General features: G+C 40.2%; 1 protein-coding gene across 1 annotated transcript in view; it reads right to left on the bottom strand.

Moving 5' to 3' along the window:
* Window positions 1-14174, bottom strand: part of PIK3CG (phosphatidylinositol-4,5-bisphosphate 3-kinase catalytic subunit gamma) — a 40433-nt gene extending 26259 nt beyond the window's left edge. Inside the window, exons 1-5 of the mRNA XM_044984963.1 lie at window positions 14055-14174; window positions 10837-12846; window positions 7484-7549; window positions 7150-7375; window positions 1674-1777 (exon numbers count right to left, since the gene is read on the bottom strand). Of these exons, the coding sequence (XP_044840898.1) occupies window positions 1674-1777; window positions 7150-7375; window positions 7484-7549; window positions 10837-12834 (2394 nt within the window). The 5' untranslated portion in view covers window positions 12835-12846; window positions 14055-14174. The remainder of the gene's footprint in view (window positions 1-1673; window positions 1778-7149; window positions 7376-7483; window positions 7550-10836; window positions 12847-14054) is intronic.
* Between the last annotated feature and the right edge of the window lie 513 nt (window positions 14175-14687).

Raw genomic sequence — 14687 nt, 5'->3', positions numbered from 1 at the left:
TTGATGTCACACCATTTGCACCTATAACTCTATTATTTCCCTTATCTAGGGAAGTGCTGGTAGAGTTGTGAGCTTCACAGTCTATAGGGAAAGTATCAAATGCTGTTGTGGCAGCAAAGTGTCTAAAAAAAAATAAATGTCATGTTGTCATCAAGCCAATTGTGACTTCTATCTACAGTATCTGAATAGCCCATCAACTGCTTAATTGATTCTATAGTCATACCACGTCAACCTCTTAATTTGGTAGACACGTCTCTGTGATCATGTTGCAGTGACCAGCATTTTCATTAACGAAGTATGAATGAAGAGACTTTTACACCACTGGCATTTTACACAAAATAGATTATGAGTCTGAATTAGTTATGTTAGAAGGAAGGTCCATACCATGATTGCTTTTATTGCATTTGGATAAATGTAACACTTCTGTGTATACAAAGCCCATCGGTGCCTTTCTTCCTACACTGTGCAATAGAATATTTTCTGTATCACCACCACATAAATTCTATCCTAAAATTCTTTGCAGAATTAAATGATACTTACAAAAATAAGGTAGTAACTCAAGGCAGAGAGAAAGGAAAAGGCAATGAAAAGAACTTTTAAGCTGAGATTTGAAATAAAACAGCAATTTGGTATATTGAAGAGATACAGAAAGGCTATTCTAAATGGCAGAGAATACTTTTGTATCAACAATGGCTCAACGATGTGGTGCAATGACTGCGCCATGGGCAGTCATACCTAGTGGTTGGAACAGAAATCAGGCTTAATGGTCAGAGCAGAGGGTAAAAATGAAAGATAACGTTAGGTATGAAGCTGAAGGTCAGAGCTAGAGACAAAGTCGGGTGCTAGGCCAGGGATCAGAGCTGAGGACAGTGTCAGGGATAAGGCAGAGCAGCAGGGGCCAAAGTAGAGCAGGACAGCAGGAAATGGGAGTAGACGGGGTCTGGGATGGGAGGACAGGAACAGGAAGGAATGCAGGGCTCAGGAGTCAGGTAATCCAGAGGTAGTCACAGCCAGCCAAGGATTCTGCTACTTGCTCGCACAACTTCCTGTTGTTACTTCCTGGTTTATGTTGTGCTCCTTAGCCAGTTGGGGGTCTGGATGTTTCCCCCAGTGTTTTGGGGCAGGGTGCTCTGCAAGCTAGACCTTCCTTGAACCTGTCCCTAGTTACTCAGGTGAGCTGCTGGGTGGAAGTCATGGTCTGAGTGCTGCCTGGGGACCCATGGACCCAGGTTTGAGGTCTGTGATCCGTCATACGTAAGGGGAGTAACTGGAGGACTAGACAGATACAAAGCAAGTGAAGTAGACTGGAATAAGTCTATAGACGTTTTTAGATACAAGAAAGCCAGATTCTAACTAGATCCTGAAATTAATGGGGAGCCAGAATTGCTGTTTGAGGATTAGTGTTTTGTCATCATGTTTCTTCCTGAATATTATGTAAGCAGCAGCCTTTTGCTTATACTTGCTTAAGGTGAGATCTAAGAATCAAAGACCACAGAAAAGATAGGGTTGTCAAAGTGAACTGAGGTAAAACTATAAATGAGGATATCTATGGCAGAAGTGAAGTCAAGACTTTTGGGTACATGATTTGAAGAGGCAGATATGTAAATCACACACATTTGCAGATAAGAGATTTTCAAACCATGAAGAATTTGTAAATAATAAAATATATTTACCACTAGTGCTCCTGCTCTCAGCCCAGGGTCATATGGAACTCTAAAGCTTTCCGGAAGTTTGCTGTTCTGCAGTTTTTCAAGCTTTTGTTTCAGCTGTGTGATAACTGTAATCGCAAAAAAATAAATCACCATTATTGGGTTCAAAAGTTAGAAGCAGAAAGTTACAGTTAATTAGACCTTTTAAGTCTCAGAATTTGGATGCAAGGCTCCTATTTTTAGCTACCTTTTTGAACTGCTTATGTCTAAGACCTTCTAGCAGGTTCTCCTGATTTGGAAATCCAAGGAGATTCTATAGGTAGGGATGCGCTATCTGGTTAAATGTCCTCGGGTGTCTAACTATAGAGAGCCAGTCACAGTGTTACCAACTTTCATTATGTTACCACTAGTCTTGTAGAATTTGGTGTTTTTCTTAAAGCTCCAACTCCTGGACTCAGGTGATTATATGAGAATCTCAGCTTTCATTTAAAAAACATTTCTAGCCCTCATTATTAACAAAAAAAACCCTGAAAACATGACCCCTAAAGGTTCAAAACTAGAAGACAAATACAATAACACAACTTTTTAAACAAATCTCATGATTTTTGGATGCTTAGTGTGAATAATACTGAAGCCATGAAGACTCTAGCCAGAGACATAGCCTCCCTAGAGCATAGTTCCCCCAACCACACCTGGCCACAGATTTGGACCTACAGCTATAGTGATGTTGGGCAGTGCTTTAGCTCCCTCTCTGTGACCACAAGGCTTTCCAGCAGCAGCCAGGCAGTTATAGCTAGAGCTCCAATCCTCACAAGCCAGGGTGCAAGGAATAGTTACAACTAAGGGCTAGCAGCTCAGTCAGAGTATCCCCCAAACTGATGGCAGGCAGCAGCAGATCCCTCACCCAGTACAGGGCAATGGCCAGCACCAGGAGTGAGCAACCGACCACAGCCCTCCATCCAGTCCAGGGCAAGAAGCAACCAGGGGCAGAGCCTCAAGGAGCCACCAGTTACCTAGAGCCAGCCAGGGGCAAAGCAATTACTATATTCTTAAGTATCAGAGGGGTAGCCGTGTTTGTCACTTTTTACAGATCCAGACTAAGAGTCCTGTGGCACCTTATAGACTAACAGAAGCATTGGAGTATGAGCTTTCGTGGGTGAATACCCACTTCGTCAGACGCATGAGAAGTGGGTATTCACCCACGAAAGCTCATGCTCCAATACTTCTGTTAGTCTGTAAGGTGCCACAGGCCTCTTTGTCGCTTCTTACTATATTCTTAAAGAATGTTCCATACTGCAGCTCTGTCAGTTCTAAATTCTAGCAAACAGAACATCTCCTTATTATGTAAATAAGGCACTGAATATTCATATATGTAGGAGATTCATTCATAGCCCCTCCAGATTTCTGATCCTTCAGTTTAAACAGGAATGGTTAATACTAACATTGTTCCACCTTAGATAGTCAGTCACAATCCCTCTCTGCAATATGCTGGGAAGTACTCTTCTTGTATATTAAACAAAGAAGACACCAATTTAAAAGAAAAAGAAAATAAGACAGGGATTTCTATATGCACAACTTCTAGCTATTCAAGTGCCCCCCATATTGATGGCACTATATAAATAATTATACCCTCAAAAAAAAATAGGAAAATTAGAAGGGAAACAAAGGACCACTGGAAAATGAAGAAGCTAGACACAGCATTTATGCACCTAGAATTTTTAAAATACTAACAAAGAAAATCTCAAAATCTTTGCTATAAAGTTCAGTGAATTAAGAGTCACCCAGGAATTAAAAACAAACGAAAAAACGGCATCTATCTTTGAGGCTTTTAGGAAAGAAGGGCCTAGAAAATACCAGATGACTAATGTGATACCTATTCTGGGTAAAATATCTGAGTGCAAGATAAAGGAGTCAATATGTGAACATTATAATTAGACACCTTTCTTTAAAGACAAACTAGGGTTTATTAAAATAGGCCTTCTCAAATAAATCTAATAGCTTTCTACAATGTAATTATTGATTTACTACACAAAGGTGCTCAGGATATAGCATGTCAATTTCGATAAGCTATCTGATCTAAAACCACATAATTAAGAAACTGAATACCAATTACTTAAAGCGATCACAGCAAAGGTTTGGAACTAGTTGCTTTAAAAAAAAGTATCTATAAATAATAAGATTTCCCAGCTGATCTAGTTTAAGAACTCAAAACTGGAACCTAGAGAGAGGAAACAATTGCACAGATGTCTATTTTGAAGATATTTAGGAAGCAATTATGCAGACCCGGGGATGAAAGCAGATAGTAAAACAAGTATAAGATTGAAGTGTGTTGCCCTTATAGAAAAAAAATTTCGATGTAAACATAGGGATTCTGACATGAAAAATAAGGGAAATATTACCCTATATAATCATGGTGATACTGCACCTGGAATACTGTGTACCTAAACTGAGGGGAGATAAAAAAAGGACTAAACAAAAGTACTGAGAAGGGTGAAAACAGAGATACAAGAATTAGGGGATAAGATTGAAAGACTGATAAGACTAGAAAAGTGAAGACCAAAGGGAGATGATGTGATCTAACACATTCAGACTGACAATATAAATAAAGGAAGTCAATGGAGATGGTGGGCAAAAGGCACAACAGACTGAAGTTAAAGGAAGAAAAAGTTTGGGAACAACGTAAGGAAACATTTCTTAACAAGTAAGCATAGCTAGGCAGTGACACATTTCCAAAGGCAACATATCCCATATTTTCAAAAACAAGTTAGATAAGTCATTAGTGGAACAGTCATGTGAGTAGGCCTGAAAAATGCTGAGCGGTCACACTTGGTCACCCAAGTACTCTGTTATATATTACACTATTTTTGTAGAGAGTGAAAGAGAAGAAAAAAAAATGACATAAGACAGACAACTTGTGGACATAAAGCTGATTGCTGTGACTGAAATTTCAGAATCTCTCTGAAATTTATATAGCTGCGGAAGCTTCAAGTTTCCTCTTAAAAAGTAGATATTCTGATCAAAGAAGTTTGGGGAAGCCTCCGTATGTGTTTTGTAAAATAATTAAAAGTAAATTTCTTCTAAAATATAGAAGTTTTTAACGGAGTTTGTCAGCATCACAACCAAATAAACACCATGTTGAACAGTGGGCATGACACAGGAGGGTTTGTCTAGGTTATTAAATACTATGGCCCCAATTTTACAGTCTTTAAAACAACAAAACTCCTCCTGAATTTAGGAATGCAGGATAAAAGTGAAAACATAGCAAGACCTGAAAAAATACCTGGGTCATCCAGGGTGAACACTGCATTTTTTCATGTCTACTCACATAACTGACTGGCTTATCTTGGAAACATCAATTTACACCATGGAATTAGTGGATGGTGAGTTGGACTGGGATTTCAAAGCTGATATTCACAATGGAAGGGAACTTGGAATTTACTTTTTAATTAACAACATCAGGATCTCTGGACTGAAGGAACACTTTCTAAGATTGATATGAGTTGCACTATTCACAATGGGTTTTCCAACTGCTGGAACCAGACATGTTACAAGCTCCTATTGGTGGTTGATACAGCATGGTAAATGCTGAAAAAGAACTGGTAAGATGTCACGGTGCAGGTATAGTAGTGAAAGGAATTCTCTCCTCTAGGAATGAAGAATCTGGAAAGTTGTCCAAAAAGCAGGAGGCAGAGTCAAAAATGAAGTAAACATTTATTTCGTTCTGGGAAAGAATGCTCCAAGACTTTTGAAATGAAGCCTCGCACTTACTACAATCCAAAACTCTGTTTAAGGACTTGTAGCTTGGAGCATAAACTGGTTTATGAGATATATTGAGAAAGTGGCTTAATGAAAAATATGACTTCACATTATGTATGCAAAATATACCATAAATCTGAAGAAAGGTGTCATCTTTTATAAAATCAATGAACTGAATTAAAAATCCATTCACTTTTAATTGAGATAAAAAAGTAAAGTTTCACTCAAATTTGTCCACTGTGCCTATCTCAGGTGCTACGCATGTAATAAAACATATACACAACTTTAATACAAATTGTAATTAAAACAGGGCACCTAACCAGGCTCATACACACTGATCATTTCTCTCTCTCTCAAAAATAAATAAATACATTGTGACAGACCCAGACTAGTGCGGTACAGGAGTCTGGTAGAGGGCAAATATACTGGTCACTGGATGAGTAGTTTTCTGTTCCCTGAGTGACCAGAGCAGGGGCTGCACTATAGTAATCAGGAACCTGCTAGAATCAATTAAGGCAGACAGGCTGATTAGATCACCTGCAGCCAATCAAGGCAGGCTAATCAGGGCACCTGGGTTTAAAAAGGAGCTCACTCCAGTCAGGCGAGGAGGAGCCAGAGGAGAGGAAGTGCGTGTGAGGAGCTGGGAGCAAGAGGCACCAGGAGTTGAGAGTGAGAGTGTGTACTGCTGGAGGACTAAGGAGTACAAGTGTTATCAGACACGAGGAGGAAGGTCCTGTGGTGAGGATAAAGAAGGTGTTTGGAGGAGGCCATGGGGAAGTAGCCCAGGGAGTTGTAGCTGTCATGCAGCTGTTACAGGAGGCACTATAGACAGCTGCAATCCACAGGGCCCTGGGCTGGAACCTGGAGTAGAGGGCGTGCCTGGGTTCCTTCCAACTCCTGATCAGACACAGGAGGAGTTGATCCAGACTATGGGGAAGATCACTGAGGTGAGCAGATCTCCCAATAAGCGCAGGACCCACCAAGGTAGAGGAGGAACTTTGTCACAACATGAAAAGAGAAAGTGAGACCTCCAGTAATTTTCCCAACCCCAAGCAACATCTCCCAAAAGCCTACCAGTCAGCTCCTTAATCAATCCCTACAATTAACCTTCCACTTCTCTAGGAAAAGTCTGCATAAACATCTGCAGCATCACCTGCAGGTCACACCACATCCCTGGCTCAGATGAAACAAGAAGGAAAATTAATTTCAGAGCCCAGGACCCCTCACTGAGAACACACTGCTTCCCGTTTATACCAGGAGAGGTGCATTAACTTGCACCTGCATCTGTGTTGCAGTAATACACAAAGGAGAGAGGAGTTAAGATTGTATAGTGTGGTGTCATCCTACCTCTTCATTTCATGGTAGCATGTGTCTTGTTTTTTCTTGTCACATTACATATGCCTTAGATTAGAAGAATATTAAGAGTACCTGAATTCTGCATTTCCTGGTTTTACAATGTTTGAGTTCTGGAAGGCACCCAGGAACACAGTGCACCATTGAGTGCCTCCAACCTTAACTCCGCATGAATGCAGTTTTCCACAAGTGAATATATTATTGGCTTCTTTGACACCCACAATTTATGTGGCTATTTAGAAGGATTAATTGTAATGCTCAGTGGCCAAGGTAGTAATTTACTCTTATGGACACTACAGAGAAACAGTACTGTTTGCTGCCTTGGTTTTAATACACATGGAGTGAAAAGACACATTACATAACAAATGAAGCAATACTTATGAATACATACCTTGAGAGGTGACATCGTACTTTTCAGCAGAAACTGATTTTATATCCATTGTGAGTTTATGCAGCAACTTAATTATCTGAACCTGTTTCATGAAATCATGTAGCATGGCTTTTCCACAGCCCCTAAGATAGGCTTCTAGGATCACAGCAAACCTCTGCTGGTAGTGCATGGACTGAGCAATCTCACTTCTTAAAAACCAAAACAAAAAGTGACCAATTCTTTTGTTCTAAAGGCAGAGAAAAGGCTAAAATTAATATACATGACATTCTCCTGTGAAACTGTCAATTTTAACAATGCCTGTAACTTTAATGTTACTTAATTTTGAAGTACTTACTCTCAAACCTCGTTTTAGTAGAAATCTGGCTAGTGCGCTGTCATGATAAGGTTCAAATTTCACAGCCTAAACGATGCATATAAAAATCAAAGAAATACATATTTTATTTAAAATATTTATAATACCTTGTTGCATTTTCTTACATGTGCAATTTACAGATGACATCAACAGAATAGAGCTCTGTCAAAGTAAAAATGTTATGGAAAAGCATAGGTCTTTAGAGAAAAAAAAGTTGGAAAAAACACTGATGTTTCTTTGTATGTGATTTGATCACTGCATTCTATGATTCTATGATAGTTTTTTTTTTGAGACATTATTATTGTGACAGATGATTAACAAACAAAAGCCACATGGAGAAGTAGCCATCCAGTCTAACTTCACACTCATGAATGTTGGTGCACTATAATGACAGTACTCAGAGATTCAGATGAGAGGGTGGCAAGAAAACAAAACATTCTAATATTGTTTTACATTAAATTATTGTGTATATTGTAATTTAATAAAAGTTTTAACCCAGAATTTTTCCCTTTGTTTTGAAAAGAAACTAAAAATACCTCAGTAGTGTATTCCTTCTTGAAATCATTGTAATGTTTATTGTCTTGAAACAAATTCTTTTAGAAAATGCACAAAGAATAATCTTAGCATCCTGCATTGTATGCACTTGTGTATCCACCAGCCTGCATATTAACTGAGCCCCTAATTTGGGTGCAAAAATGTGTTTAAAAATAAACAGACAATGACTTGTCCGTAACCTCTGCTGTCTTAAAGGAGAGTGTACAGAGTAGCAGTTATGTGAGAGATCAGACTAGATACCGTATTGTTCCGAGTATAGGCCGCTCCTGATTATAAGCCGCACCCTTAAAGTTTGGTGCTATTTTAAAAAAATTAAATTTTTAACTTTTTTTAACTTAAAGAAAATCTCAGCCGCGGCGGGGAATCAGAGCGCTCTGGGCTGCCCGCCGCGGCGGGGAGCCCAGAGCCCTTTAAATCCCAGCCGCGGCGGGGAAACAGAGCGCTCTGGGCGGCCCGCCGCGGCGGGGAGCCCAGAGCTCTTTCAATCCCAGCCGCGGCGGGGACTCAGAGCGCTCTGGGCTGCCCGCCGCGGCGGGGAGCCCAGAGCCCTTTAAATCCCAGCCGCGGCGGGCAGCCCAGAGCCCTCTGAGTCCCCGCCGCGGCTGGGATTTAAAGGGCTCTGGGCTCCCCGCCGCGGCGGGCAGCCCAGAGCCCTCGGAGTCCCCGCCGCGGCTGGGATTTAAAAGGCTCTGTGCTCCCCGCCGCGGCGGGCAGCCCAGAGCCCTCTGAGTCCCCGCCGCGGCTGGGATTTAAAAGGCTCTGGGCCCCCCGCCGCGGCGGGCAGCCCAGAGCCCTCTGAGTCCCCGCCGCGGCTGGGATTTAAAGGGCTCTGGGCTCCCCGCCGCGGCGGGCAGCCCAGAGCCCTCTGATTCCCCGCCGCGGCTGGGATTTAAAGGGCTCTGGGCTCCCCGCCGCGGCGGGCAGCCCAGAGCGCTCTGAGTCCCGGCCGCGGCTGGGATTTAAAAGGCTCTGGGCTCCCCGCCACGGCGGGCAGCCCAGAGCGCTCTGATTCCCCGCCGCGGCTGGGATTTAAAAGGCTCTGGGCTCCCCGCCGCCACGGGCAGCCCAGAGCGCTCTGATTCCTGGCCGCAGCTGGGATTTTAAGTATTTTTATTGTTTTTTTTTTTAAGTTCCTGATTATAGGCCGCACCCCTAATTTAAAGACTTAAATTAGGGGAAAAAAGTGCGGCCTATACTCGGGACAATACGGTAATCTTAGTGGTAACTTTTGGCCTTAAAATTTACAAACCTTGAATTGCATATGTCCTGTCTGGGGAGCCCAACCTCCAGATGGGTGAGTATATAGAGGCTTTGTCAGAAGCACTGCTCCTGCAAATTTGGAAGAGCCAACTTCACTTTCTTAGGAGTCAGCAACTACCTTTGAACCTGTGCGGCTTACAAGGTCCACAGGCTCCCTTGCCACAGAGGTGCCCAATCTTACTGCAGAATTTGCTCACAGGTTCCTTGATATTTAGTTGTGTCTGCTGCTCTGGAGTTTATAACCTTTACAGAGAAAGCTGCCAGGCATGGAAAGGTGCAGAATAGGACCAGAATAGCTGGATATGCATTTACACTAGAGAACTGCACTATTACAAATTTCATCTACAATCAATAATACCCTCAGTTCTGCAAGTTGCAATGGTGCAGTGTTCCCACCCCAAAGCAAACTATTGTGAAAGTGAAAGAAACTTCTCTTTTCAAACTCAGATCTCTGAAATGCTTTGTCGTGTAACTGATCTCAAGCTTTCAGCAACAACAGCTAGCAAGAGACCATATACTAGATATTTCAAGCAAATAGGATTGTAACTCACTTTCCATTAAAACCCTGATTTTGATCTTTCTAACTTTCTATGAATGAATAAATCTTAAGTATGGAGTCAGAACCATGGTTCCTTGCCATGCTTTTTATTTTGCTGTTTTATACTTTTTAAATTTTATGGAACAGTACAAGTACATGGAAGTACAAGATTGATAGTATTGCCAGATAAGATGTATGCACAGCAGCATGAAAGATTCTTCACACAACTCTGCAAGCAGACCCTAAGCACAACCCAAAACTTTTGTGTCAGGCCTTGTCTAAACCAGCATTTTCTTTAAATTTTTCATTGTTTCATTACCAACAGTGGCAGCAATAGCAGGAGCACTGGTACGGACTGGCCACTGGTGTTTCAATCACTTAGTGAGAAGCTGAATACAGATTATGTTGAAGACGTAACTTTATTAAATCCTGTGCATTACTCTGGCCATGTGGCTGTGTTGCTTCCAACCAAACTCTCCACATTCCCTGGTGTCCTGTCAATAAAAGTCCCTCAGGGTAGGGTGACCAGATAGCAAGTGTGAAAAATCAGGACAGGGGGTGGAGGGTAAGAGGCATCTATGTAAGAAAAAGCCCCAAATATCTGATCACCCTACCTCAGGGAAACATGGGCTCTCTGACTGCAGTTCCGCTGATCATTATACAACTGGTGCTTTAACTATCATGTGATCCAGACCTGATCTGAGCAGGATTAAAAAACCCAGTGTGGGTGGGTTTCCATCATTAGAGCTACACTGGTAGTAGGGTGACTGTGGGGAAATTTGAAGAAGACTGTTAATATAGACACAACGTGTGAATGGTAACAAAGGTAAATGAATTAAGGATATTATTAATTCCTTTTACTAGCAGTGTTTTGATTAACATTGGAGACTTCAAACAGTAGGGCATTCATAACACTGGAACATTTCAATGATCATGCAAATATTCAAGGAAACTAATGTTCAGGAATTCAAATATACCTTACCTGCACTAGTTGCAAAAGGTAATGCAGAACATCATCGTCTTCTAAGCTCTCCAGCTTTTGAACCGCCATTGCTCTTACGTTTTCATCCGAAAAGTTACAGTCCAAAAGTTGCATGGTTAGTCCAACATCCAAACTGCTATGATCCCAAGCTTCTCTTTTAGCCAACAACTGGTATGTTTTAGCCACTATTTCTTGCTGTCCCCACTTCACTGAGCTAAGCAGCTTAGGATATGCCTTGGGGTGCTTTATGCTTTCGTATCTAAAATGCCACAATAATTCTTTGTCCTCAGGAGTAAGTGGATTAAGTGGGTCAGTGTCTATGATTGCTTCAAGTTGTTTTCGAAGCTGGTTGGGCATTTCAGCTCTTGTCCTATCCCCTTGGGGATCAGATGTTATCCTATGTTTGGGCAAAGCTATTGGGTGGCAATATTTATCCAAAACAATAGAGATAGCCATTGAGTTTTCTTTATCAGGATTGGTTGCTGATGTAAGTTTGTCAGCATTGATGCTTCCCTGCTCTTCCCCCTTACCTGAAATCTTCCACATATGAAGCACGTACTCCCCACTACGTAACAGGGAACGGTGATCAATCAACAAAATATTTACATAATAGAGTAGCTGAGTTTTACATTTAGAATCGGAGTTGGGGGAATCATGTGACTGAAGGTTAACCTTTGTGGATAATGCCTGTGCTTTGCCACAATATATCTGTAGATTCAGTAGTGCTCCTTTAGGCAAATCTTTAATTTTAATATCAAATTCAACCCAAGTATTCCATAGAACCTCCTCAGTAAAAGGCTTAGATATGGTCCTTCTCTGTGAAAGAAGTTGTTGCCCATGTTGAATATTAGCCTCAACAAACACAGTAAGTTCAGTATTTCTTGGTAGCACTGGGATATCAATGCCAACTATCTTGACCCTGAATTTTCTATTACAGTCCCACAAAGAGATAGTGAACACCCTCTCATGATCTTTTCCATCTATTGTCAGCTGTTCATGATATCCTGTAACACCTGTGCAGTCATCCACCAAGGGCCATTCTTCTTTCTGAACCTCATCCTCCTTGGGGTCAGGAGGGTCATCTAGTACTAGGTGGATCTCTTCCCCATTTTTCAGGCACTGTCTTATCCAGTGAAAATCTTTGATTGGTGTCTCTCCTGTGATATACTCATCTCTGCCACAAATCCTGAGAACAAAATCCAGTTCACTGTGATCCTCAGGAATATCCATCAAAGATTTCTTCTTTGCCATTTTTGTGAAAAAGCTCTGAAGGATCATGTCTGGTGTGTCATCAATTGATACTTTAATTTTCTGGCTAGTTGTTCCTCTGTGTATGATTATAAAAATATTGTTATTAGTAATCTTTTTAAGCACATATTCTGGGAGTGGCTTAGATGTAATCCATGGATGCATTGAATACAATTTTGGATCTCTGCAGGCTACTTCAATCATTCGTGGTGTGACTAACCTGCGACGAGTAAATTCTAGCTCATCATCATGCACATTACTAACATCAGTGACATCATAGCCAATCAAATCATTAAGTTGCGTCTGAAATTCCTGAACCGCCTGTTCTGGTTTTTGCTTCTGGATCACAGAGATTTTGCCTACCTTTTTCTGTAACACTTTCCAATACAGTATGCAGTCCAACGTCTGTATTACTTGATGTTTGTCATAAATTTCATACCACTGCCCTTTCTTCTGATATTGAAGAATAAATTGATCTGGGGTGAATTTATGGTAAAAGTCTGTGGTTTGGCTCATCTCTATTGCACGCATCCAAATCTGTGCTTTCATTTGCTCAACAGTACAGTTGCCAGCTATTTCGAGTAACATTGTTTCCTGCACTTGTTTATTGCTTGTAGGCAGAATGAACTCAATGGATATCAGTTCCATTGAAGATAAATTACTTGCTGGACTGTGTGGCTTCATTCTTCTTCTCCTTCGTTTGGCTTCCTCTCTCATTACAACAGGCTGTTCATAATTCCCCAACTCCATGCCAGAAGAAATCTAGCAAAACATACAAATGTTTGATCACTTTCTCATTTAATTTCTGTTTGTGTACTTCTACAGACACATTAGCTCTTTTTGTTAAGTTTAACTACAGGCTTTAATCATAACCTTTACATATACAATATACATTCCAAAAGTTTCTGAATATAAAACTATTTTTGTTCAGGATGGCTTATTTGAATCAATCTATTAATTTTAAAACCATATATTAGGTACAGCAATAACTAATTAAAATTGTGCATTTATAGAACACTATCTACCCAAACACATTTTATGAATTGTGAACCTGATCGTGTGAGGGTCTCGGGGGCCTAAACTGCCAGACTTCAGTAGAAACTGTGATCTCTAGAAGCTTGACAATGTTTTTTTGCTCCGACTGATTTTCTCTTTTGTATTTGGCAAACATTGATTTTTTCCCCCTCCTGTATTTTGGATGATGCTGAAATTAACACAAATGGATTTTAATAATTAAAAGACATTTTGCTGTTAGTGAGCCAGTATCACAGAATGATGTCATAGTAAGCGCCGGAGAAAAATATGTTAATAGTAGCAGAGGAAATAAATATTGTTTCTATGTGGACCCCACCGAAAGCGAAACTGTTGATTATTTCCCCCCTCCATGATGAAACGTTAGGATATTTTTATTTTTAAAATCCCTTATATAATGTACATCTAAATTTTAGCCTAATATGATGAAAATGTTTGTAAGCCAATGACACTATAGTACATTTTATAGCAAGTGAAAATATCTAAAACAGACAAAATTAGAAAGAAATTTTAAGACAATCTTACTGATTTTAGGAAAGGAAAAATGTTATCGCTCACAATTAGTCTCTGTTCTACCATATCAAAGTAGAAGTTATTTAGAGAGTATTCAGCTGAGGAAAGCAAAGTTGACTGGATGTACTTACATTTGTTCCCCTTCAATCTCTCCTTCATAATTTATGTTAGATTGCTTAATTATTTCAACCTTTTTTTTTAGAAAAAAAAACCTTTTATACATAAAGCCTCCCTCTATTTGCTTACAAAAAGCCCCAGCAATCTCATCGTGTCCTTGTTAATAATAGAACAAAAGGTAAGAACATACAACAAAACTAATCTGAAACAACAGAACACACGGTGACTACAATTCGTTCTTAAAGTTTCGGAAAGCAAATAACTGTGGGCACCATATTTATAATTACCAAATCAAACTGAAACATTACCTGATTACAAAGCACAGGATGAGTCGCTGAATAAGACTCATTTGTTTAATTTTAAAGTATTTTTTTTTTAAATGAGGATCATTCACAAGAAAGTTGTTTGTTTAAGTTGTTCTGCTTTTCTTGCTCGCCTTCATATCCAGATGCAAAGGAAGTGCTGCACTTACCAGGAAGGAAGTTTTAACCAAGTTAATTATACATATGATTGCTCATTTTAAAAAAGTCAGAATGCTTTTCCTGTCAGAACAGAAAAAATATATTTACAGTACTGGCAACCACAAAAACCTGAACTTAATTTTAAAACTCATGGGTGAAAGAGATGTGCTAAAAATTACCCACTTAGATAAAAACATTAATAAAAATTAAAACCATGACATATGCATAAAACTAGCTGACTAGAAGAAATGTTCTGTATAAAGATGAACTATATTGGAAAGAGCCAAATTATAGATGCTTAGTACAAAAAAGAAAGTAAAAAAGGACAAATTAAACAAGACACAAGGCTCTAATGCTGCCCATATAGTAGGCCTTAGGACCTTTGACTAGACTGACTACCAGGGATTTCCCTACCCCCACCCCCTGAATTTCCCCAACATCCCGACAGTGGTCAGCTAGTTACACAGTGTTGCCAATTTA

The sequence above is a fragment of the Mauremys mutica genome, chromosome 1, assembly GCF_020497125.1.
Source record: "Mauremys mutica isolate MM-2020 ecotype Southern chromosome 1, ASM2049712v1, whole genome shotgun sequence".
NCBI classification, from domain to species: domain Eukaryota; kingdom Metazoa; phylum Chordata; order Testudines; family Geoemydidae; genus Mauremys; species Mauremys mutica.
Note: the sequence above shows the minus strand (reverse complement) of the source record. Positions and strands in the feature narration are given on the sequence as shown.